Here is a 25988-nt window from a genome sequence, read left to right as displayed (position 1 = left end):
TGAGAACTGATCAAACTAAAATCCAAAGTGTTTCTGGTATTCGGAATCTTCTGAATATATATGTTCTGGTTTTTCACAATTTACACAGAATGTGCAACAAGATGCTCAGGAATTTCCTATGTATATGCTTGCAGTATTGGAAGATAAAGGAATACAGATTGAAAATCTGTTTGGACTTTATTATACATGGAAACATGAATGTGAAAATTGTACATTTACTTCTACCACTGAACTAGAGACTGAAAGATTCATATATTTGACAATACCAGATTGTAAAACTGTGTCTTTTAACAAATTATTTAAATCAACTAATCAAAATATGGAGTGTAGGCAATGCAAATCAGAAATGTTAACATTATTTGTATAAAGATTTGGACAATATATAATTTTAATGATACAACTTTGTAGAGCAGATAAAAGACAATTTAAACATTCATTAAAGTCAACTATCAATATCAGGAAGAACTTTCGTATCAGTAGCAACTATTTTTCACGATGGACTTTCTATGACATCTGGACATTACACTGTCTATTTAAAGTGCAATAAAGGATGGACATATTTTAATGATGCCCATTTGGTTTTCAAATGTTGTTTGCCTAACGAACTATCAAATTTATACCTAATATGTTTAATGCCAAAGTTCTGAGAATATAATTTGGCCTGTTGGGAATATGTCAATATGTATTAATGAGATTATTTTGGATAATTTTAATATAAAGGATTTCAGGAATATCATTCGGCCTAGTGTGAAGATATTGATATGAATTAAGACGTTTATTTTGGATATTCTCACTGCAAATGTTTTAAAGAACATCATTTAGACTATAGGGAAGTTATGAAGAATTGCGGATTCAATTATTGTTTCTGTTCTTTGATATTGTATTTTGAAAATTCTCTTAGAAAGAAGCATTTTATATATTTGATATTTGCAATGCGATGTTATTGAGGATGTTTATTTTAGGAAATGTGAAGAGATAGTTGACTTTGTTGTAAATATTTTGGACACAGATTATTTTTTTTTTAACAATCTTACTGAATGTATTTTTTTGCCCGCTGTTATGTGATGAGTTACATTGAAATCACTGTGTATGGCGAAATTCAGTACATTCTAAGAACAGCAAAAAAGGCAAACTGAATATGTTATATAATGCTAAAATTATGTTGTGTTCTTAAAATTAAAATATTATATGCTATAACTGTATTTTGTCTTCTCTTGTACAGACCCTAATTCTAAAGTGTGAAAGTTTTTAAAATTTAATTTATAAAAAACAACTGCAAAAATGATTTCGAATACTTTGATATCTACTATAGTAAAGGTAAGATTAAGTAATCCAAACACTATCCATGTACTACTACATTCACCTCTGCACTATCCATACAGTCCTCTAACCACCTAGACACTGCTCATTAACATCTTACATTCCCCAGGTACTATACATGCAGTCCAGCAATCACCCTGTCACTCCCAATGCACTCCTTGAGTCACCCAGCCAATACCATGTACTAATTCAATCCCTCTGCCAATACCCAAGCACTTTTAAATTCCCCTCAGGCGGTCTCCATGCAGTACTCTAATCATCCAGCCAGTACCATGTCCTTAACTAATCAATGTGCCAAAACCCAAGCACTTATAAATTCACCTTGCTGTCAACTTCCAGCATTCTAAGTATCCAGTCACTATCCATGTACTTGTACAATGACTCAGGTATTAACACATGCAGGGCTACAATCAAATGTGCACTATCCATGCGGTCCCCTAACCCCCTCCACTCTGTTGATTCACTCCTCTGATTACTCAGGTAGTACTCACGCAGTCCATCAATCACACTGTCACTCTCTGTCCAGTCCTCCAATCATCCAGTCAGTACCATGTCCTTATCTTATCACTGCGCCAATACCTAAGAACTTATAAATTCACAATGCTGTCAACTTGCAGCACTCTAAGGATCCAGTGACTATCCATGTACTTGTACAATGACTCAGGCATTAAGACATGCAGTGCTACAATCAAATGTGCACTACCCATGCAGTCCCCTAACCACCTACACAGTACTGATTCACTCCTCCAATTACCCAGGTAGTACCCATGCAGTCCAGCAATCTCACCGTCACTCAGAGCCAACAACAAAAACTTGGCAATTAGATTAAAGAAAATAAAAACAAATTAAGAATGGTGATTCTAGATTGCAACCATTGACTGCTTCCCAACGCAAAGTGTCTTTCTGCATTTAATGCAGACCGGCTCTACACGAGATAAATCTCGATGAATGTTGACAAGTGTTGTGCCACTTGAAGAAGTACTGGGCCCATCATGTCCTTCTTTCTTCTGTTTCTGTCTTAGTTGTTCTCGGGCAAGTCATTTTGGATGAATTGATTGAAGATGTTTTAACATTGACGATGTGCCACATGAATATTTTTTTGTGATCCACGTAAAAGCACTCGCTAACAAATTGAGCAAGTGACTTTTGTTGCATTAACCTTCTTTTGTCCTGGTGGTATAGTAAAAAATGCCCTTTTCACACTCTCATATTTCTTTTTGCGATCTTCTTCCAAATCTTCTTCTTCCTCTGGTGGAAGTTGTTCAGGTGATGATTCAGCAGCAATTTTCAGAAGAAGAAAAATAAACACAAAAAAGATGTAAACACACCTAGTAGAGAAGAGGTCTGTCTCTAGAGATGGTCCTGGAAGAATGAAAGAAAAATGGGTGGGGTCCTACAAATTCTAGAATAAAAAGCCTGTAAACAAATCATCGGTGCTGCATAGATTCTGGAACGGGGTTTTCAGGTGTTTATCTGAGGTGTTGGCCTGGGAGCTTTCCCGTGTCCCGAAGTTGGCCTTGTTGCATGTTATGGAGAGGATTGGGGGCAACAGGTACAAGCATTATTTGTTACTGTTAGGTCTCACGTTGGCCAAGCGGGACATAGCCAAAGCTTGGAAGGCGCCCCAGGCCCCGCCTGGAGGAACGGCATGAACTTCTACATGGGTCTTGAGCAGCCTATATTCCTAGCCCGGGGGTGCCCCGGTAAGCACTTTAAAATCTGGAAGTGGTGGGCTGACTACCGTGGTCTGGACTTGGATCCTCCGCCGGAGAGGGCCGCCCCCCAGCCGACTTGACTGATGGATCTTCGGCAGTGACCATGGGGCGTTTCGGTGGACTTGGCATATCTTTCTCAGATATTCTATTGTAACTCCGTAGCGACAGAAGCACAAACGGGGGGTAGGGCGGGGGGTTGGTAGTTTCCATTTTTTTCTGTAGAAGTCTGAGATGCTATTGTTGTTCCATTGATGTACGCAGTAGACAAATTACTTGAATTCGCGCAGCGACCAAGATAGGTGGGTGCGCAAATCTTTTTTACTTTTTTTCTTTTAAAAAAGGTTACTTTAATTTTACAAAGAAAAAGATTATAGTTACATATTAGCATTTTTTTTAAATCATGAACTTCACAGAATGAAATAGGATACAGCTAAGTTATAGTTAGAAATTAGCATCTAAAAACCATTGAAATTCACTGAAAAAAACATGTTTTTTCAGTGAATATATATATATATATATATATATATATATATATATATATATATATATATATATATATATATATATATTAAAGCTCAGGTTACCCAACGTTTTCGGGGGCACTCCGGGAATGACTATGCCACGAGGCCCGGCAGCTCACAGGTCGCGGCCTGACGCGTTTCGCAATGCTGCTTCTTCAGAGGCCGTTTCTGTCTGCAACTCGGCCATGCGTGCTTCACCGGGATTTGAAGATGCTGCCTTCTGATAGGCCACAGGTTCCCAATGCTTTATGGTATCCGTAGTTCAGCACAAATTAACCCTGGATGGGTGCCAAGTTGGAACAGTCACTCATGCTTGCCCTGTATGGGCCCCATGTGCTGGCGAGTCTGATTCCGGCGTCGCTCCTTTACCTGCTCGGAACAGCAGTGGTGCCTCCCACGCGGCAGGGCTTGCCGCGGCAAATATTAAAGTTCAGGTTACTCAACGTTTTCGGGGCACTCCGGGAATGACTATGCCACGAGGCTCGGCAGCTCACAGGTCGCGGCCTGACGCATTTCGCAATGCTACTTCTTCAGAGGCCGTTTCTGTCTGCAACTCGGCCATGCGTGCTTCACCGGGATTTGAAGATGCTGCCTTCTGATAGGCCACAGGTTCCCAATGCTTTATGGTATCCGTAGTTCAGCACAAATTGACCCTGGATGGGTGCCAAGTTGGAACAGTCACTCATGCTTGCCCTGTATGGGCCCCATGTGCTGGTGAGTCTGATTCCGGCGTCGCTCCTTTACCTGCTCGGAACAGCAGTGGTGCCTCCCACGCGGCAGGGCTTGCCGCGGCAAATATTAAAGCTCAGGTTACCCAACGTTTTCGGGGGCAATCCGGGAATGACTATGTCACAAGGCTCGGCAGCTCACAGGTCGCAGCCTGACGCGTTTCGCAATGCTGCTTCTTCAGAGGCCGTTTCTGTCTGCAACTCGACCATGCGTGCTTCACCGGGATTTGAAGATGCTGCCTTCTGATAGGCCACAGGTTCCCAATGCTTTATGGTATCCGTAGTTCAGCACAAATTGACCCTGGATGGGTGCCAAGTTGGAACAGTCACTCATGCTTGCCCTGTATGGGCCCCATGTGCTGGCGAGTCTGATTCCGGCGTCGCTCCTTTACCTGCTCGGAACAGCAGTGGTGCCTCCCATGCGGCAGGGCTTGCCGCGGCAAATATTAAAGCTCAGGTTACCCAACGTTTTCGGGGGCACTCCGGGAATGACTATGCCACGAGGCTCGGCAGCTCACAGGTTGCGGCCTGACGCGTTTCGCAATGCTGCTTCTTCAGAGGCCGTTTCTGTCTGCAACTCGGCCATGCGTGCTTCACCGGGATTTGAAGATGCTGCCTTCTGATAGGCCACAGGTTCCCAATGCTTTATGGTATCCGTAGTTCAGCACAAATTGACCCTGGATGGGTGCCAAGTTGGAACAGTCACTCATGCTTGCCCTGTATGGGCCCCATGTGCTGGCGAGTCTGATTCCGGCGTCGCTCCTTTACCTGCTCGGAACAGCAGTGGTGCCTCCCACGCAGCAGGGCTTTCCACGGCAAATATTAAAGCTCAGGTTACCCATCGTTTTCGGAGGCACTCCGGGAATGACTATGCCACGAGGCTCGGCAGCTCACAGGTCGCGGCCTGACGCGTTTCGCAATGCTGCTTCTTTAGAGACCGTTTCTGTCTGTAACTCGGCCATGCGTGCTTAACCGGGATTTGAAGATGCTGCCTTCTGATAGGTTACTTTAATTTTACAAAGAAAAAGATTATAGTTACATATTAGCATTTTTTTTAAATCATGAACTTCACAGAATAAAATAGGATACAGCTAAGTTATAGTTAGAAATTACCATCTAAAAACCATTGAAATTCACTGAAAAAAACATGTTTTTTCAGTGAATATATATATATATATATATATATATATATATATATATATATATTTATATATATATGTATATATATATATATATATATATATATATATATATATACATATATATGTATGTGTGTTTGAATATATGTTACATATATATTGTTATATATAAAAATTTACTCCTGATGTAAAGGCTCTTGATGTAATTACTACAATGCTACAATGTAATTAGGTAATGATTCCTGATGCAATTTTATGTGAATTAACAACTGCCAATACAAATGCTCCTCAACACTGTGAATGCAGGAGCAGTGGAGGAATAATGCTGAGAGGTAACTAAGTGAAATGTACGTGCAACGGACCGTCTCATCCTCTACAATTCAACACTTGTGTTTAGAAAGGGGATTGAATCAGCATGATGCTCAAAATTATTATATGGGAAGTGCATAGTTATACCACAGCTGGCCATGTAGAAACTATACATGGGAGTTTGTTCGGACAATACTTCTCCTTTGCCACCTTTTTTCCGGAAAATTTGTTTGCAAGGAAATACTGAGAGATCCATAAAGATCAGCCATTTTACAAATTGTTAATTTGTTATTAATGCATATTGTTTTCTGTTGGAGGCATGGCAAATACCTTGCTCTTCCTTGATATAGTTTTGTTGTAAAGATTAAGAGAACATATGGTGTAAATTTTTTTGAGACTTAATTTGTACTCATGAACCAGATATGGAATCTCAGAGTTGTTCTGATTCCCTTACAACATTAAAAAGTGTACAAACAATAGCCAATTTCAGATTCTGGTACAATTTCCTTAATGAAATTCCACACATCACTGTGGAATAACCACAACATCTAGATTCTTTTCAACTCTCTCTATCCCTATTTGTTCCCTACACATGCCCTCCATCACCCAACAATATTACAATTCACACTGGGGGATACACAAGACACCTATAGAGCAATATAAAAAGAGGTGATAGATTAACTACTGTCTACTTATTTTATTTCATATATCTTAAGTCACTTTTAACTCATTGTACAATTTTGTAGGCATTGCCCTAAATTGCATTTTTTTGTATGAAGCTAACATTCTATGATTTCCCAAACTTTGTCTTATATTTTCCTTTTTTTATCAATTTCATTTGTATTTTTGCACAGGGTTTGGTAGTGATTTGTTAGTGTTTGAATACCCCAATTTGGGTAACTGACCAGAGGGGTATCAAGGATGCCACGGCACTAATGCAATAAAAAAAAATGCTTGCTCTCTTCCCCCAGGTGAATAGTAAAAGACTGGTATTACTGGAGTGCTGAAAGACTCTCACAACCCTGAGGGCTGGTGATCTCGCTCCTGCTGCACTAATGAAAGCTGTGTTCCATCATTTATAACAGAGAACAACAGAAGCAAAGGAGATCTGAAACCAATGATCTTACCACAAAGAGTCTGCCTGAACTTTGATGTCAACTTTTTTATTACTCCATAGGTTTCGACATAGAAGACATGATCATCCAGAGGCTCACTGGCCATCAATTTCAAAGACTGCATATCTGCACGGTCAACTCCAATTGCATACATTTCAATACCAGTGTCTCGCGCTCTTTCAGCAACTTCATTCACCCTGTCCTGGGGCCTGCCATCCGTCACAATGATGGCCACCTTAGGAATGTTCATGGCTGCAGGCCGTGAGCCGGACTCCTCAGTAAAAACCTTGTCAATGGCTGTCTGAATGGCTAGTCCTGTCATGGTGCCGGTAGCCAGTGGTTTGATCTTGGAGATGGCATGTTTCATGGCTGCTTTGTTGAAATAGGTTTTGAGAAAAAACTCTGTCTTGACTGTGCTGGCATAGTTTACCACTGCAACTCGTGTGGCTTGCTCACTGATATCCATGGTATGGATCATATCCGAGAGGAAGATTTTAACTTTCTCAAACTCCTGCGGACGAACACTGCGAGAACTGTCGATGATGAACACCAGATCCAAAGGACGGCTTTTACAGGTAGTCTCTATAGGGAGAGTTGATACAGAATGATGGTTACAGAGGAGAAAGAAGATTACAAATTGTGTTTATATCTTTTTTTTGAACTTGCATTATCATCAAAGCCATGAATTATAGTTATATCTGCAATAATATACCTTTAAGGGCTAACTATCCAGCACTTTACATTACGCACCTTACAACACCAAATACATTCAACTAAAGCACTAACCTACTCCCTTTTACGCCTGGCTATCAATAACTTCTAGTAGCCTCCTATAAATCTCAACATTCTATCCGCCTTCCCACTAACTTCAACTACCAAGGGCCTGATTCTGATGCGGGTTGGAAAGCTTCCCACTCAAATCGGTTTCCGACCCACTCGGATCGGGATAGTCCGACCGACGGAGTACGATGCATCCGGATGCTTCCAGATATGATTTGGTTGGACTCCCATTGACTTCAATGGGAGCATATGTTCCTAACAGTATCATAATTGGGTCCTGGGTCGGGAAGACACGTTCCCGATCCAATTTGGAAGGAGCAAATGCCATTAGGAGGCCGTCCTAACCGCATCAGAATCAGGCCCTAGGTGGGGATGCTTTCCTAACCGCATCAGAATCAGGCCCTCAGTGTTACAATTAATAATTAATATTCCTTGGAGTTTTCTCACAGTCCCCAGATTTGGCTTGGTCAGAGGTGTTCTTTCATTCATTTCAAGTTGCGTCCATAACTCAAGCCATATATTGTGTGTCTGAACTGTTGTCCCCCTGGCTTTGTAATCTTCAACATCTGTTGTTTGGGCCAGACCTAGAAGATCATGTGATGTTGTCAATCCTCAAAGGGGATTTCTTATGCAGACACAGGAAAGTTGGATTTTTCCTTGATATTTTGTCAGCCTTTTTATGGGAAATGATGGTCAGCATAGATCTTTTTAGATTGTTTATATTTGTACAACCTGCAATTTATTTATTTTTATATTGCAGCTAATACCCTAAGATGTCTAGGCGCTTGTCATCCAACATCCTGCCAGCCGTGAGATGAAATAGTCCTGAAGTATTAAAAAATTTAAAAAGTAACAGAAGTTATGCCTTAAAAAGCCAAGTCTTCAGACTCTTCCTGGAAGAGATCAGGTCAGCTAAGTTTTTAAGTCTGTATGGCAACTGATTCCACAGTCTGGCAGTGATGTTAAAAAAACTTTTGCCTCCCCAGTTAGAAAGTCGTGATTTGGGGACCTCCACCAACATATGTGAAGAGGACAGCAGCATTCTGGTTGGTGTCTACCAACGAAAATGGTCAATCAGATATGCCGAGCCCTGGTTGTGCAGTGTCCTAAAGGTAATGCAAAGTGCCTTAAAATTAATCCGTTTTTCCTCTGGAAGCCAATGTAGAGCATTGAGGGCCGCCTTTGCGGAAGAGTATTTTGGTAATCTAAAGAGCAAACGGGCAGCCAAATTCTGTAAAGCCTGCAGTTTGACAGTCAGAAGGCCCTTGCAGTAGTCCAACCTTGATAGGACTAGTGCCGAGACCACTGTTGAAACCTGTCCCAGGATGCTTGTTTCCAGTCCAGGGAGGACCTGGCTTGGCAGTTCGGGGTGGACTGTTTCCACAAGTAACAGGGTCAAGAATGATTTGCATATGGCTGGGTCCAAACTGGGGTGGTGTGGTGAGCAAAAGAATTATGGATTTAACCCAGATCCTTGTGATTGGGGGTGAATGTTTGCATTGTCCAGCATTCCGTCCATCAATTGTTTCTTTTGCATTTGAGACCACTGTTTTCTTCAGGTCTAGTGGTATTACAGGGAAAATTTTCCTCAGGACCTTTAGAGAATAGCGGGTAGCTGAGGTAATCGCATTCACATGGTGGGAGATGGACAGGCTGTTGTCAAAGATGACTCCCAGATATTTTGCCTTGGAGACTATAATGGGGAGAGGGCCTAATTCCGTAGGCCACCAGTATGAAGACCAGAGGGAAACATCTCTGCAAAAAAGAAGAACCTCTGTCTTATTCGAGTTCAATGGAAGATAGGTGGGTGAACTGTGACCTACAAACTGAAATTCTGGTATACAAGTAAATTTCCATGTTTAGCAAATAGAATGGGCCTTAATATAGTCATATCTGTAAAAGTGTACATATGTCAATTGTTCCTGGATGTAAAAATAACTCAAATGTACATGTTATTCATACCCGTCTACAATTTCAGCTTGTAGTGGGTTGTTTGATGGCACCGTTTCGACCCCTAAGGTTGAGGGTAAATTCTGTCCTCATGTTGCGGTCTTCATCAGGGCAAGGTTGAGAAGAACAACTTGTAGAAGGGGCACGATCACTTTTCCGTTCAAGAAGAATCAGAGCACCTTACGTGGCTCTATGTCGAAAAAGGCAGCTAGCGAGGTAGATAAATCTCTCGCAGAAGGGAATCAATATAAACAAAATCTCATCTACCCTACTCTTTCTTTTTCTCCCCTCACACTAAGAGCACTGTAAATATTTATCATGCTGGTATTCACTGGAGCAACTGTGTTCCCATTAAGAAATGCTTTGACTTTATATTGCAATAAATGCCTTCCAAATTCGGAATTAAATCTGACTCAAGCATCACAAACAGTAAGAGTGGTGAATGCCTTTTCATTATTTATTTGTAACAAGTTGCTTCCACGACTGCATTTCTATTGTACTGTATTACTGACCCATGTCTGGTAGTTTTACGTGGGCTACCCTGTTAAAACTCAAAAGCTCAAGGAATAGTCACAACTCTGGTTACGGTGAACCATCAAAGTCACTAAATTAACCTGAGCTCAACCCCCTATTAGCAATGTCACACAGCAGACAGGCTTAACTTAGGGCCTGATTGAAATCTTGGCAGACGGGCTGCTCCATCACAACTGTAACGGATATCCCGTCCGCCGAATATAAATCCTATTGGAAAGAATAGGATTTACATTTTGGTGGATGGGATATCCATCACCGTTGTGACGGAGTAACCCGTCCGACAAGATCTAATCCAGGCCTTTAGCATTAAACATATTTAAAGTATTTAAGCATTACCAAAACATTAATAATTATAAAATGTAAAACAATAGGCATTTTAGACATAATTAGAAAATGTTAATAAATAAGATGACACCAAAATGACAAAAATCCAAGCAGGAGAAATGCTGATATGAATTTTAAAAGTTTTAAGTGGAAATAGTGCCAAAAAGCACAAAGCTACAATGATAGTCTATGGAAGGTGTTTAGACAATATATCAAGTTTAAAATTTTGGGAGACATAAATGTGGAAAATTAAATATTGTGACAGACAAATATTGTGATACACCAATATCGTTGAGAAGAATATAGGTTTTTCAGGGAAGTAATATTTTTATGAACATTGATTAAAATTGTTTTAATTAATATAGTTCTTAGAAACATTGTATTTCAACAATTCTATTTTAGTGGATATATTAATTATATGTGTTACTATTGTTTATATAAATGTTACATTTTTTTAAGTTGGCTTGCAATTTTAAGTGATTTCAATTTAACTGTTAATAGTAATTTATAGTGTTGTAGTGGGTTGTTGGGGTTGTAGCGGGATGGGGTGAGAAGTTAATTAGGTAATAATGACTTATGAAATATTTATGTAAGGTTATTTAATTATATTATTGATATTTATTATGTACATTTTGTTGAACTGATTTATTTTCATTAAATGTTATTTGCAAGCTCTTAGGTTTCTATGGGTATAGGCTGGGAAACTAATTAGTAATAATTAACAATTATTAATTGAACATTCTTCATTTAATTAATTTTTTTAATGTAATTTATGGAATACTTATTTATGAATTCATATTTTAGTTGCAGGCTGCCTGCTGGGTTTGTAGAGGTTTAGGATGGGAAGTTAAGTAATAAATATTACATTTATTATTGTTAAATATTTAATTGAATTGTAATTGTGTAAAATGTGGAATGCTTATTTATTTTAGTTGTATATTAGTTGCAGGATGCTAGGTTTGTAGGGGTGTAGGGTGTGAAGTTAACTGAGAATTAATTAGCTAACAATTCATTATTAATTGATAATTAATTACTTAATTGATTTTAAATATGTAAATGATGGAATACATATTCTTTTTTGTTATATTTTAGTTGTGGGCTGCTAGGTTTGTAGAGGTATAGATAGGGAAGTTCATTAATAATTGAATACCAATTATTTTATTGTATAGTAATCATGTAAATTGGTTCATTGTTTTTAGCTTTTTAACATATATATATATATATATATATATATATATATATATATATATATATATATATATATATATATATATATATATATATACATACACATATATATATATCATGTAAATTAATAATTTTTATATTCAGAGCTTAATGTTTTTTCTACATTCATGGAGTTACTCATATATGTCTGTAATGTGTTTTAAGTAAAGTACTTTCCAGACTGCAGTAGGAATAGTAAAATGAACTTTTTTGCAGTTCAACACTTTCCCGACTATAGTAAACTTAACCCCTTTAAAGTTCAATGCTTTCCCTACTGTTGTACAGACCGGAGTGGGACTACTAAATTTTACTTCTCTGAAGTTCAATATGTTCCCAACTGTTTTCCTGCTTTTGCACAGACTGGAGTGGAAATACTAAATGTTACCCCTCTGAAGTCCAACACTTTACCTATTGTTGTACTGTTTAGAGGGGGAATAGTAGAATAGTAGATTCGCTGCGCAGTCTGGAGTACAAATAGTTAATTTAACCCCTCCGAAGTCAAACACTTTCTCTACTGTTGCAGAAACTAGAGTGGAAATAGTATATTTAATAGTTTTCATAAAGCTGGTTAAATATATATTTGATAGCATTATTTTTTTTATATTTTATACTCTTTGTTTTTATTTTAATATTTATAGTAGTTTTAGTAAATGTGTTATTGAATTGTTTATATATTTATAAATTAATATAATGTAAAATAAATATGTTCATTAAATGTTATATATTTAAACAGGAAAAGAGAGTGAGGATCTGAAAGAGCTCGTCCTTTTCCCCTGAACAATCTATATCAACAACAAGAACGGGCTCGAGAACTCGAGAAAGTCAACTGCATCCAAAAGCAAACGTGTGGAGAAAACCTTTAAGTTTTTCAAAAGAACCCTCACCCACCAACCTAGTTGGTGGCATGCTTCATCATTGGGTTCCCTCCAAGGGTGCCGTGTGCATCCTAGGGGTGCTTTAACGCCTGATTACAGTGGAGCAGGTTGTTTTCTTTGTGACAATTTGTGAAAACGGTGGGTTTCTCCAGGAAAGGGTTTTTCTGCAAAAAGAAAAACAACATGCTCCGCTGTAATCAGATGTCGAAGCACACCTAAGATGCACTTGGCATCCTTGGTGGGAACCCATTGATGAAGCATGCCACCAAATAGTTTGGTGGATGAGGGTTCTTTTTAAAAACCTAAGGGTTCTCCACACGTTTGCTTTTGGATGCAGTTGACTTTTTCCAGCCCGTTATTATTATTAATATTAAATGTTATAAACACAAACATATATGTGTGTGTGTTTATATAAGTATATATTTATATATAGAATCAAATATTGGTGGAATTTATTTAATCTATATTATATTACATTTATATATTGAAATATTTAACATTTGCTACTTTCGAACATTGTTCAATTCATATTTAAAAAAGCAATATTTTTGGACTGATGCTGATGATATTTTTTTCCTATATTTTGATACTTACCATTATAAGTATAGGAGCATGATATTGTGGTAAATTATATTTTTTACACAATATTGTTGTCAATGATATTGATAAGCACAATATTTTGTCAGTGATCCTATATGGAATCAGTAGACTGGGTCCTAGACACGATTTGAAGCTAACCGCGATGGAGTGGGGTACACTAATCAGGTTCATGTTATGCTATGTTACTCTTATTTGTAGAGTGCACATACACCAGACAGTTACATGGCGCTGGGGGTAACAGAAACATTGCATGCAGCCTACTGTCTATTTATATGCTCGCCTGAAAAGCCACGTCTTTCGGAGCTTCCTGAATTCAGAATCGCAGGGGGCAGACCTGATATCAGCCCCAAATGAGAGGGGCAGGTAACGAGAATCAGGAGTTGCCAAGTGTCTATTTTTTAATGAGGGAATTATTTTTAATTCTTATTTGTTTTAAGTATGTATTTACGCAGAGGCAGCTTTTTATGGAATATGTAAAGTCGGACTTGATGCCATTTTACTCATGTTGCAAAGGTGTTAACTAATCATGCAATAAAGTCTTTTGTAAGGTAATAATGAGGGAATTGTAAGAAAGTTTGAAATCAAAGACCTCAAGTTGTGAGTAGAAATATATTTTTGGATACGGGCTAGAATGAAAGCAGGACTACAACTCTGTAGTGATTTAAAGATAATGCATCCAGCCATAAAGATGGAGCGCTGTTCTACAGTGAAGTTTCCTCAACAGGGGGGTGATTCTGCAGTTCCGGGGTTGTTGGTAAAAGAGCCTGGCTGCCTGATTTTTTAGTAATTAGAGTCTGCGATTCAGGCCCTTAGGGTGGCCCAAGTATAGCGAGTTAGCAAAGTCAAACCGTGAGATGACCAATACCATGATAACCTGAGTGAGTGCCTCAAAGGAGAAGAGTTTGCCAATCTTTCTGATTTTCTGGAGTTGTAAGAAGCAAGATGAGATTACAGCCCCTCATTGGGGTTTCATAGACAGATTTGCATCGATCAGTACTTCAAAACGAATATATGACGTTATCCCGCGGGATAACATTCCGCATACCATTAGTCCGCATTTTTGATAACGCAAAACCAAAACAACGAAATACCATTATCCCGCAAACATTTACTCCCAATATGCCTTTACCACGCATGCCATCACAACCTAAAGGCATGCGTGCGGAAGGCATATACTTTGTAAAAGTACATTATATATATATATGAACTTCTACCTGCAGAGAGCACAACCAAACATGACAGAGCACAACAATATGTTGGTGGACATGGCGAAGTTTTGTCTAAACAGCAATGTTTTTATGTTCAACAACATGATGTATAGGCAGCTACAGGGTGTTGCCATGGGGGCCAGCTTCTCTCCTAGCTACGCGTGCTTGCACATGGGCTATTGGGAGGAGCTGGTCCTCATGGTGGAACACGCAGAGACAGTGCAAAACAGGGTGGTAACCTGGTTGCGCTTTATTGATGACCTGTTTATTGTGTGGAGGGGTGATACAATATCTGCAGAAACATTTATAACAAACATCAATAACAACAACTTGAACCTCCAATTTACTGCCACTATAAGCGATACATCCATTACATTTTTAGACACAGAAGTCTTTGTTGAACACAACAAACTAGAGATCAGATTGCACCGCAAATCCACCGCCGGGAACTCTACCTTACACGCAAGAAGTTCACATATCAAACACCTAGTGAACAGCATCCCTTATGGGGAGATGCTAAGGCTTAAGAGGATCCATAGTAGGGAGAGTGACCTGAAAGACGCCCAAAGAGAGAGCAAAAACAGATTTTTACAGAGAGGGTATTCTAATAAAATCATAGATGCAGCTATACAAAAAACTGCACAAAGAGACAGATCCGAACTGTTGTCAGGACACACCAGGTTACCGCTCGAAGGGGAAGCCATAGTCACCAGGCCACCTGAATTCAGGATAATTGTGCAGTACAGCGCACAATTTAAACAAATCCAATCTATCATCAGCAAGAATTGGCCACTAGTCCTCAGTGACCCAGTGATAGGGAGTGATCTCCCAAAAAGACCTTCTATTACCTACAGCAGGGGGCAGTCTATGAGGGACGAGCTGGTAAAAACCAGCCCAGAAGTCTTAGAGTCAACAGTATGGTATCAAACACATACAGGCTTTTTTAATTGCAAGGTATGCAAGGCTTGCCAACAAGCAGTCAACAAATCCTGCTACCTCTCGCCATTTGACAGGAGGGAACACAAAATAGACAAGGTGTTAACTTGTAAAACCGAATACGCCGTCTATGTCTTGATATGTCCTTGTGAACTGCTCTATGTCGGGAGTACCAAACATCCCGTACATAAAAGAATCCTTCAACATCTAAGAGCAATTGACAATCAAGACAATACCTATCCTGTCGCGAGACATTTTAAAGCCAAGCATGACTCTAAGAGCAACAAACTCAGGTACTATGCAATAGACTGCGTACCAGCAAGTAGACGAGGTGGCAACCGAGAGGCCAAACTTCGCCGCCTTGAGACCCATTATATACTTGCGCTTAATACCAAGCATCCTTCAGGTCTTAACATTACCGAAGATCTTTACACATGTTTATAGTGGGTAAACCTGAGGCACTAGAGGCATAGGATTTACTTCATTTGCACTATCAATTAGCATATTTTATGGATTTTAGATACATATTTATTCTGATGAAGATTTTTTTAATCTGTTTTGTAACACCATCTTTTAGCAATGAAATTTACTGTGATGGTCATTTTAGATATACTTAAATTATAAATCAATTTTAGCCTTTATATACCATTTAGGTTTTTATAGGTGTAATAATTAATTGATTTGCTTGTGTATATTTTGCTGTTGATGGTTTATAATGTACAGATTGAAATTCATTTATAGATATGAATTTCTAGATCCATATATGATATGCGTTGTTTTGCACATAAATTGTGGCCAGTCTTTTACCACTATGGTATTTCAATGGCACTACATCCTTTCACAATATAAGTGGCTCTTTCGGCGATTAACTTTTATGCCCGTTTGCACTTTATCTCCATCCCTTTGGGACCTGTAATTATTGGACATTTCAAGCGTATGGGGCTCCATACTGATCCACCCAAAAATACACCCAGGGATTTAAGGAAAATATGCTGCTATATTCTAAGTCTATTGATTTAGTACAATTATCAGGATTTAAGCCGCACTGAGATTTAACAATAATGAATTTATTTATTTTATTCACGTTTATTTACTTTTTCTCACCTTCACGAAAATCAGGCATTGTATGTTTTTATACTAGTACACAGGTTTGCATTTATTTTCAGTGGCCAAACTTACATACATAGTATCTTTGGTATTCAAAATGAACTGATAAAAGAAAAAGATTTTGTAGTTCACAAACCAGGATTTCTTCTATGTTTGTGTAACCTGTAGGCCAATACCTGTAACGTCAGCAATGTATTTAAACCAATGCCAAAAACGTACCTGTGTCATGTGATCAAGCGCTCTGTGTAGCGCGAAACGTGTCATGATGGCTGGGAGCACCAACACCGAATAAACCACCTTGCACAAAACTTGGGTCCGTGTCCGTGTTTTCAGGACGAGCTGAGCCTGCCTTGCAGCCGGATTATCCTTGGAATATATATATATATATATATATATATATATATATATATATATATATATATATATATATATATATATATATATATATATATACATACATACATACATATATATATATATATATATATATATATATACATATATATAACTTTATATATATAAATATATATATATATATATATATATATATATATATATATATACATATATATATATATACATACAAATATATTTAAAAAAATTAAAAAATAAACTTTTTTTGCATTTAAATTGAATTATTTATAATTATGTTTGTTTAAAAATATATATTAAATACATATATATATATATATATATATTTTTTTTTTAATTACCCTATAAACCCTAAAAAAATAACCAACCCTGGTCCCTTAAAATACCCCTGCACCCCAAAATCATAACCCACCCTTACTCCTTATAATACCCCAGCACCCTTAAACAATAACCCATCCTGACCCTAAAAATACCCCTGCTTCCCAAAACCCAAACCTACCCCTGAACCCTAAAAATATACCCCTGTACCCCAAAAACCAAACCTACCTCTGAACCCTAAAATATCCCTGTACCCCAAATCCTAAACCTAGCCCTGAACCCTAAAAACACCCCTGTACCCCAAAACCCAAACCTATCCCTGAACCCTAAAAATACCCCTGTACCCCAAAACCCCAAACTTTCCCTGACCCCTAAAAATACCCCTGTACCCCAAAACCCAAACCTATCCCTGAACCCTAAAAATACCCCTGTACCCCAAAACCCAAACCTACCCCTGAAACCTAAAATACCCCTATACCCCAAAACCCAAACCTAGCCCTGAACCCTAAAAATACCCCTGTACCGCAAACTCAAACCTATCCCTAAACCCTAAAAATACCCCTGTACCCCAAAAACCAAACCTACCTCTGAACCCTAAAATACCCCTGTACCCCAAAACCTAAACCTAGCCCTGAACCCTAAAAACACCCATGGACCCCAAAACCCAAACCTATCCCTGAACGCTAAAAATACCCCTGTACCCCAAAACCCAACACTTTCCCTGAACCCTAAAAATACCCATGTGCCCCAAAACCCAAACCTATCCCTGAACCCTAAAAATACCCCTGTGCCCCAAACCCGAAACCTAGCCCTGAACCCTAAAAATACCTCTGTACCCCAAAAGCCAAACCTATCCCTGAACCCTTAAAATACCCCTGAACCCCAAAACCCAAACCTACCCCTGAAACCTAAAATACCCCTGTACCCCAAAACCCAAACCTAGCCCTGAACCCTAAAAATACCCTTGTACCCCAAAACCCAAACCTATCCCTAAACCCTAAAAATACCCCTGTAACCCAAAACCCAAACCTATCCCTGAACCCTAAAAATGCACCTGTACCCCAAAACCCAAAACTTTCCCTGAACCCTAAAAATACCCCTGTACCCCAAAACCCAAACCTATCCCTGAACCCTAAAAATATCCCTGTACCCCAAAACCCAAACCTAGCCCTGAACCCTAAAAATACCCCTGTACCCCAAAATCCAAACCTTTCCCTAAACCCTAAAAATACCCCTGTACCCCAAACCCCAAACCTATCCCTGAACCCTAAAAATACCCCTGTACCCCTAAAACATATACCCCAACACCCCAAAACACACCCTTAAAATACCCCTGTACCCCTAAAACATATACCCCAACACCCCCAAACACACCCTTAAAATACTCTTGAACCCCTAAAACATATACCCCAACACCCCCAAACTAAACCCATATACTTACCTTACACTTATATATTAAAAACATATGCTTTTACCAATCATGCTTTTACAACGAATTTCGTTGTAAAAGCATGCGTGGTAAAAGCATATAAGATATAATGGCATGCATTTTAAAATTTTGCGGACTGTTGGTACTTTTGTTATAATGGTATGCGGACTGAAGGTATGCGGAATGAAAGTTGCGGTATGAAGGTGATGAACCCTTCAAGACTCTTAACTGACTTCTTGGGCTGAGTAGGGGAGTCTATTGTGAAAGGCCAAAACATGGAATTCCACAAGTCATGTTTGCTTCTAGTAATGACAATCTCAGTCTTATCAGAATTCAGATTGACATGGTTAATATTCATCCAATCACAAATAAATAACATCATATTTTGGAAGGATGTGTTGGATTCCAATGAGCTGTCTATGGTAAAGATCAATTGCATGTTATTCAGGAGAATTATAGAATTTAACCTTCACTTTATTCAGGGAGGGAATAACGCACATATGTATAAATTAAAGAGGTAAGGGGACAAGTAAGATCCCTGAGGTACTCCGAAGGTTAACCTAACCTTGGGAGAGAAAAAGGAAGAAAGTCTACCTAACTGAGACCGGTCCTTCAGTAATGAAATAATCCACTCCCAGGCAGTACCATGGAGGCCCACGGCTTCAACACAGTCCACCAGAATCTCATGGCCAACTGTGTCAAGGCCTCTGAGAGATCAAGAAGTACCAGTTCCTGGGTGGTATCCCTGTTGGTCTACCTTGCTGGGGTCGTCCAGCACTGACAGGATGATCACCTCAGTAGAGTGGACTGACTGAAAACCAGAATGATGGGGTTCAAGGAAATTTGTTTCTTCCATAAAAGAACATATACACCCAGGTATGTCGGCCTCAAGTTCTTTTGCAAGGTAAGGGAGCAGAGATATGGGGAAGTAGTTTTTTAAGATAGATGGATCATCGCTGACTTTCTTTAGCACTGGAACTACTATCGCCTCCTTAAAAGAGCTGGGAACCAAGCAACAACTCAAGGACTGATTAAGATAGGATAAAGCTTTGTCAGGAAATGAGAGAAGACAGTTTTTAGGACCTTCGGGGGACAGGGATCATTGGGAGAGCCCGATTTCACTTTGGTCAGTGGGTCCATGAGACACACCTTGCTAATGGCGGGCAGCTCAGACATTGTGACTGAGTTACTGTCTTCCATAGATGTTGCCGGATAAGAGGAACTAGAAGGAATACTGGCTTTAATTGTCGTAATCTTGTCAATAAAAAATGAATTGAGGTCCAAAACAACGAAATACCATTATCCCGCCAACATTTACTCCCAATATGCCTTTACCACGCATGCCATCACAACGCAAAGGCATGCGTGGTGAAGGCATATACTTTGTAAAAGTACATTATATATATATATATATATATATATATATATATATATATATATATATATATATATATATACATATATATATATATATATACATACAAATATATTTAACAAAATTAAAAAATAAACTTTTTTTGCATTTAAATTGAATTATTTATAATTATATTTGTTTAAAAATATATATTAAATACATATATATATATATATATATATTTTTTTTTAATTACCCTATAAACCCTAAAAAAATAACCAACCCTGGTCCCTTAAAATACCCCTGCACCCCAAAATCATAACCCACCCTTACTCCTTATAATACCCCAGCACCCTTAAACAATAACCCATCCTGACCCTAAAAATACCCCTGCTTCCCAAAACCCAAACCTACCCCTGAACCCTAAAAATACCCCTGTACCCCAAAAACCAAACCTACCTCTGAACCCTAAAATACCCCTGTACCCCAAATCCTAAACCTAGCCCTGAACCCTAAAAACACCCCTGTACCCCAAAACCCAAACCTATCCCTGAACCCTAAAAATTCCCCTGTACCCCAAAACCCCAAACTTTCCCTGACCCCTAAAAATACCCCTGTACCCCAAAACCCAAACCTATCCCTGAACCCTAAAAATACCCCTGTACCCCAAAACCCAAACCTACCCCTGAAACCTAAAATACCCCTATACCCCAAAACCCAAACCTAGCCCTGAACCCTAAAAATACCCCTGTACCGCAAACCCAAACCTATCCCTAAACCCTAAAAATACCCCTGTACCCCAAAAACCAAACCTACCTCTGAACCCTAAAATACCCCGGTACCCCAAAACCTAAACCTAGCCCTGAACGCTAAAAACACTCATGTACCCCAAAACCCAAACCTATCCCTGAACGCTAAAAATACCACTGTACCCCAAAACCCAACACTTTCCCTGAACCCTAAAAATACCCATGTGCCCCAAAACCCAAACCTATCCCTGAACCCTAAAAATACCCCTGTGCCCCAAACCCCAAACCTAGCCCTGAACCCTAAAAATACCCCTGTACCCCAAAACCCAAACCTATCCCTGAACCCTTGAAATACCCCTGTACCCCAAAACCCAAACCTACCCCTGAAACCTAAAATACCCCTGTACCCCAAAACCCAAATCTAGCCCTGAACCTTAAAAATACCCCTGTACCCCAAAACCCAAACCTATCCCTAAACCCTAAAAATACCCCTGTAACCCAAAACCCAAACCTATCCCTGAACCCTAAAAATACCCCTGTACCCAAAAACCCAAAACTTTCCCTGAACCCTAAAAATACCCCTGTACCCCAAAACCCAAACCTATCCCTGAACCCTAAAAATACTCCTGTACCCCAAAACCCAAACCTATCCCTGAACCCTAAAAATATCCCTGTACCCCAAAACCCAAACCTAGCCCTGAACCCTAAAAATACCCCTGTACCCCAAAATCCAAACCTTTCCCTAAACCCTAAAAATACCCCTGTACCCCAAACCCCAAACCTATCCCTGAACCCTAAAAATACCCCTGTACCCCTAAAACATATACCCCAACACCCCCAAACACACCCTTAAAATACCCCTGTACCCCTAAAACATATACCCCAACACCCCCAAACACACCCTTAAAATACTCTTGAACCCCTAAAACATATACTCCAACACCCCCAAACTAAAACCATATACTTACCTTACACTTAAATATTAAAAACATATGCTTTTACCAATCATGCTTTTACAACGAATTTCGTTGTAAAAGCATGCGTGGTAAAAGCATATAAGATATAATGGCATGCATTTTAAAATTTTGCGGACTGATGGTACTTTCGTTATAATGGTATGCGGCCTGAAGGTATGCGGAATGAAAGTTGCGGTATGAAGGTGATGAACCCTTCAAGACTCTTAACTGACTTCTTGGGCTGAATAGGGGAGTCTACTGTGAAAGGCCAAAACATGGAATTCCACAAGTCATGTTTGCTTCTAGTAATGACAATCTCAGTCTTATCAGAATTCAGATTGACATGGTTAATATTCATCCAATCACAAATAAATAACATCATATTTTGGAAGGATGTTTTGGATTCCGATGAGCTGTCTATGGTAAAGATCAATTGCATGTTATTCAGGAGAATTATAGACTTTAACCTTCACTTTATTCAGGGAGGGAATAACGCACATATGTATAAATTAAAGAGGTAAGGGGACAAGTAAGATCCCTGAGGTACTCCGAAGGTTAACCTAACCTTGGGAGAGCAAAAGGAAGAAAGTCTACCTAACTGAGACCGGTCCTTCAGTAATGAAATAATCCACTCCCGGGCAGTACCATGGAGGCCCACGGCTTCAACACAGTCCACCAGAATCTCATGGCCAACTGTGTCAAGGCCTCTGAGAGATCAAGAAGTACCAGTTCCTGGGTGGTATCCCTGTTGGTCTACCTTGCTGGGGTCGTCCAGCACTGACAGGATGATCACCTCAGTAGAGTGGACTGACTGAAAACCAGAATGATGGGGTTCAAGGAAATTTGTTTCTTCCATAAAAGAACATATACACCCAGGTATGTCGGCCTCAAGTTCTTTTGCAAGGTAAGGGAGCAGAGATATGGGGAAGTAGTTTTTTAAGATAGATGGATCATCGCTGACTTTCTTTAGCACTGGAACTACTATCGCCTCCTTAAAAGAGCTGGGAACCAAGCAACAACTCAAGGACTGATTAAGATAGGATAAAGCTTTGTCAGGAAATGAGAGAAGACAGTTTTTAGGACCTTCGGGGGACAGGGATCATTGGGAGAGCCCGATTTCACTTTGGTCAGTGGGTCCATGAGACACACCTTGCTAATGGCGGGCAGCTCAGACATTGTGACTGAGTTACTGTCTTCCATAGATGTTGCCGGATAAGAGGAACTAGAAGGAATACTGGCTTTAATTGTCGTAATCTTGTCAATAAAAAATGAATTGAGGTCCAAAACAACGAAATACCATTATCCCGCCAACATTTACTCCCAATATGCCTTTACCACGCATGCCATCACAACGCAAAGGCATGCGTGGTGAAGGCATATACTTTGTAAAAGTACATTATATATATATATATATATATATATATATATATATATATATATATATATATATATATATATATATATATATATACATATATATATATATATACATACAAATATATTTAACAAAATTAAAAAATAAACTTTTTTTGCATTTAAATTGAATTATTTATAATTATATTTGTTTAAAAATATATATTAAATACATATATATATATATATATATATTTTTAATTACCCTATAAACCCTAAAAAAATAACCAACCCTGGTCCCTTAAAATACCCCTGCACCCCAAAATCATAACCCACCCTTACTCCTTATAATACCCCAGCACCCTTAAACAATAACCCATCCTGACCCTAAAAATACCCCTGCTTCCCAAAACCCAAACCTACCCCTGAACCCTAAAAATACCCCTGTACCCCAAAAACCAAACCTACCTCTGAACCCTAAAATACCCCTGTACCCCAAATCCTAAACCTAGCCCTGAACCCTAAAAACACCCCTGTACCCCAAAACCCAAACCTATCCCTGAACCCTAAAAATTCCCCTGTACCCCAAAACCCCAAACTTTCCCTGACCCCTAAAAATACCCCTGTACCCCAAAACCCAAACCTATCCCTGAACCCTAAAAATACCCCTGTACCCCAAAACCCAAACCTACCCCTGAAACCTAAAATACCCCTATACCCCAAAACCCAAACCTAGCCCTGAACCCTAAAAATACCCCTGTACCGCAAACCCAAACCTATCCCTAAACCCTAAAAATACCCCTGTACCCCAAAAACCAAACCTACCTCTGAACCCTAAAATACCCCGGTACCCCAAAACCTAAACCTAGCCCTGAACGCTAAAAACACTCATGTACCCCAAAACCCAAACCTATCCCTGAACGCTAAAAATACCACTGTACCCCAAAACCCAACACTTTCCCTGAACCCTAAAAATACCCATGTGCCCCAAAACCCAAACCTATCCCTGAACCCTAAAAATACCCCTGTGCCCCAAACCCCAAACCTAGCCCTGAACCCTAAAAATACCCCTGTACCCCAAAACCCAAACCTATCCCTGAACCCTTGAAATACCCCTGTACCCCAAAACCCAAACCTACCCCTGAAACCTAAAATACCCCTGTACCCCAAAACCCAAATCTAGCCCTGAACCTTAAAAATACCCCTGTACCCCAAAACCCAAACCTATCCCTAAACCCTAAAAATACCCCTGTAACCCAAAACCCAAACCTATCCCTGAACCCTAAAAATACCCCTGTACCCAAAAACCCAAAACTTTCCCTGAACCCTAAAAATACCCCTGTACCCCAAAACCCAAACCTATCCCTGAACCCTAAAAATACTCCTGTACCCCAAAACCCAAACCTATCCCTGAACCCTAAAAATATCCCTGTACCCCAAAACCCAAACCTAGCCCTGAACCCTAAAAATACCCCTGTACCCCAAAATCCAAACCTTTCCCTAAACCCTAAAAATACCCCTGTACCCCAAACCCCAAACCTATCCCTGAACCCTAAAAATACCCCTGTACCCCTAAAACATATACCCCAACACCCCCAAACACACCCTTAAAATACCCCTGTACCCCTAAAACATATACCCCAACACACCCTTAAAATACTCTTGAACCCCTAAAACATATACTCCAACACCCCCAAACTAAAACCATATACTTACCTTACACTTAAATATTAAAAACATATGCTTTTACCAATCATGCTTTTACAACGAATTTCGTTGTAAAAGCATGCGTGGTAAAAGCATATAAGATATAATGGCATGCATTTTAAAATTTTGCGGACTGATGGTACTTTCGTTATAATGGTATGCGGCCTGAAGGTATGCGGAATGAAAGTTGCGGTATGAAGGTGATGAACCCTTCAAGACTCTTAACTGACTTCTTGGGCTGAATAGGGGAGTCTACTGTGAAAGGCCAAAACATGGAATTCCACAAGTCATGTTTGCTTCTAGTAATGACAATCTCAGTCTTATCAGAATTCAGATTGACATGGTTAATATTCATCCAATCACAAATAAATAACATCATATTTTGGAAGGATGTTTTGGATTCCGATGAGCTGTCTATGGTAAAGATCAATTGCATGTTATTCAGGAGAATTATAGACTTTAACCTTCACTTTATTCAGGGAGGGAATAACGCACATATGTATAAATTAAAGAGGTAAGGGGACAAGTAAGATCCCTGAGGTACTCCGAAGGTTAACCTAACCTTGGGAGAGCAAAAGGAAGAAAGTCTACCTAACTGAGACCGGTCCTTCAGCAATGAAATAATCCACTCCCGGGCAGTACCATGGAGGCCCATGGCTTCAACACAGTCCACCAGAATCTCATGGCCAACTGTGTCAAGGCCTCTGAGAGATCAAGAAGTACCAGTTCCTGGGTGGTATCCCTGTTGGTCTACCTTGCTGGGGTCGTCCAGCACTGACAGGATGATCACCTCAGTAGAGTGGACTGACCGAAAACCAGATTGATGGGGTTCAAGGAAATTTGTTTCTTCCATAAAAGAACATATACACCCAGGTATGTCGGCCTCAAGTTCCTTTGCAAGGTAAGGGAGCAGAGATATGGGGAAGTTGTTTTTTAAGATAGATGGATCATCGCTGACTTTCTTTAGCACTGGAACTACTATCGCCTCCTTAAAAGAGCTGGGAACCAAGCAACAACTCAAGGACTGATTAAGATAGGATAAAGCTTTGTCAGGAAATGAGAGAAGACAGTTTTTAGGACCTTCGGGGGAGAGGGATCATTGGGAGAGCCCGATTTCACTTTGGTCAGTGGGTCCATGAGACACACCTTGCTAATGGCGGGCAGCTCAGACATTGTGACTGAGTTACTGTCTTCCATAGATGTTGCCGGATAAGAGGAACTAGAAGGAATACTGGCTTTAATTGTCGTAATCTTGTCAATAAAAAATGAATCGAGGTCCTTACAGAGGTTCTTCTGAGTGGGTGTAATCATAGCAGTCACTCTTACAGGATTTGACAGTTCGGGTAGAAGAGCACCCAGTAG

The 25988-nt window shown here is 39.5% G+C and overlaps 1 protein-coding gene across 1 annotated transcript in view; it reads right to left on the bottom strand.

The window, feature by feature from the left end:
* Positions 1 to 25988, bottom strand: part of MATN3 (matrilin 3) — a 170987-nt gene that overhangs the window by 118687 nt on the left and 26312 nt on the right. The window contains exon 2 of the mRNA XM_086926287.1: positions 6860 to 7429. Within this exon, the coding sequence (XP_086782413.1) occupies positions 6860 to 7429 (570 nt within the window). The remainder of the gene's footprint in view (positions 1 to 6859; positions 7430 to 25988) is intronic.

The sequence above is a fragment of the Lissotriton vulgaris genome, chromosome 6 (genome assembly GCF_964263255.1).
Source record: "Lissotriton vulgaris chromosome 6, aLisVul1.2, whole genome shotgun sequence".
NCBI lineage: Eukaryota > Metazoa > Chordata > Amphibia > Caudata > Salamandridae > Lissotriton > Lissotriton vulgaris.
The sequence above is the reverse complement of the archived record's forward strand: the minus strand, read 5'-3'. Positions and strand labels throughout refer to the sequence as shown.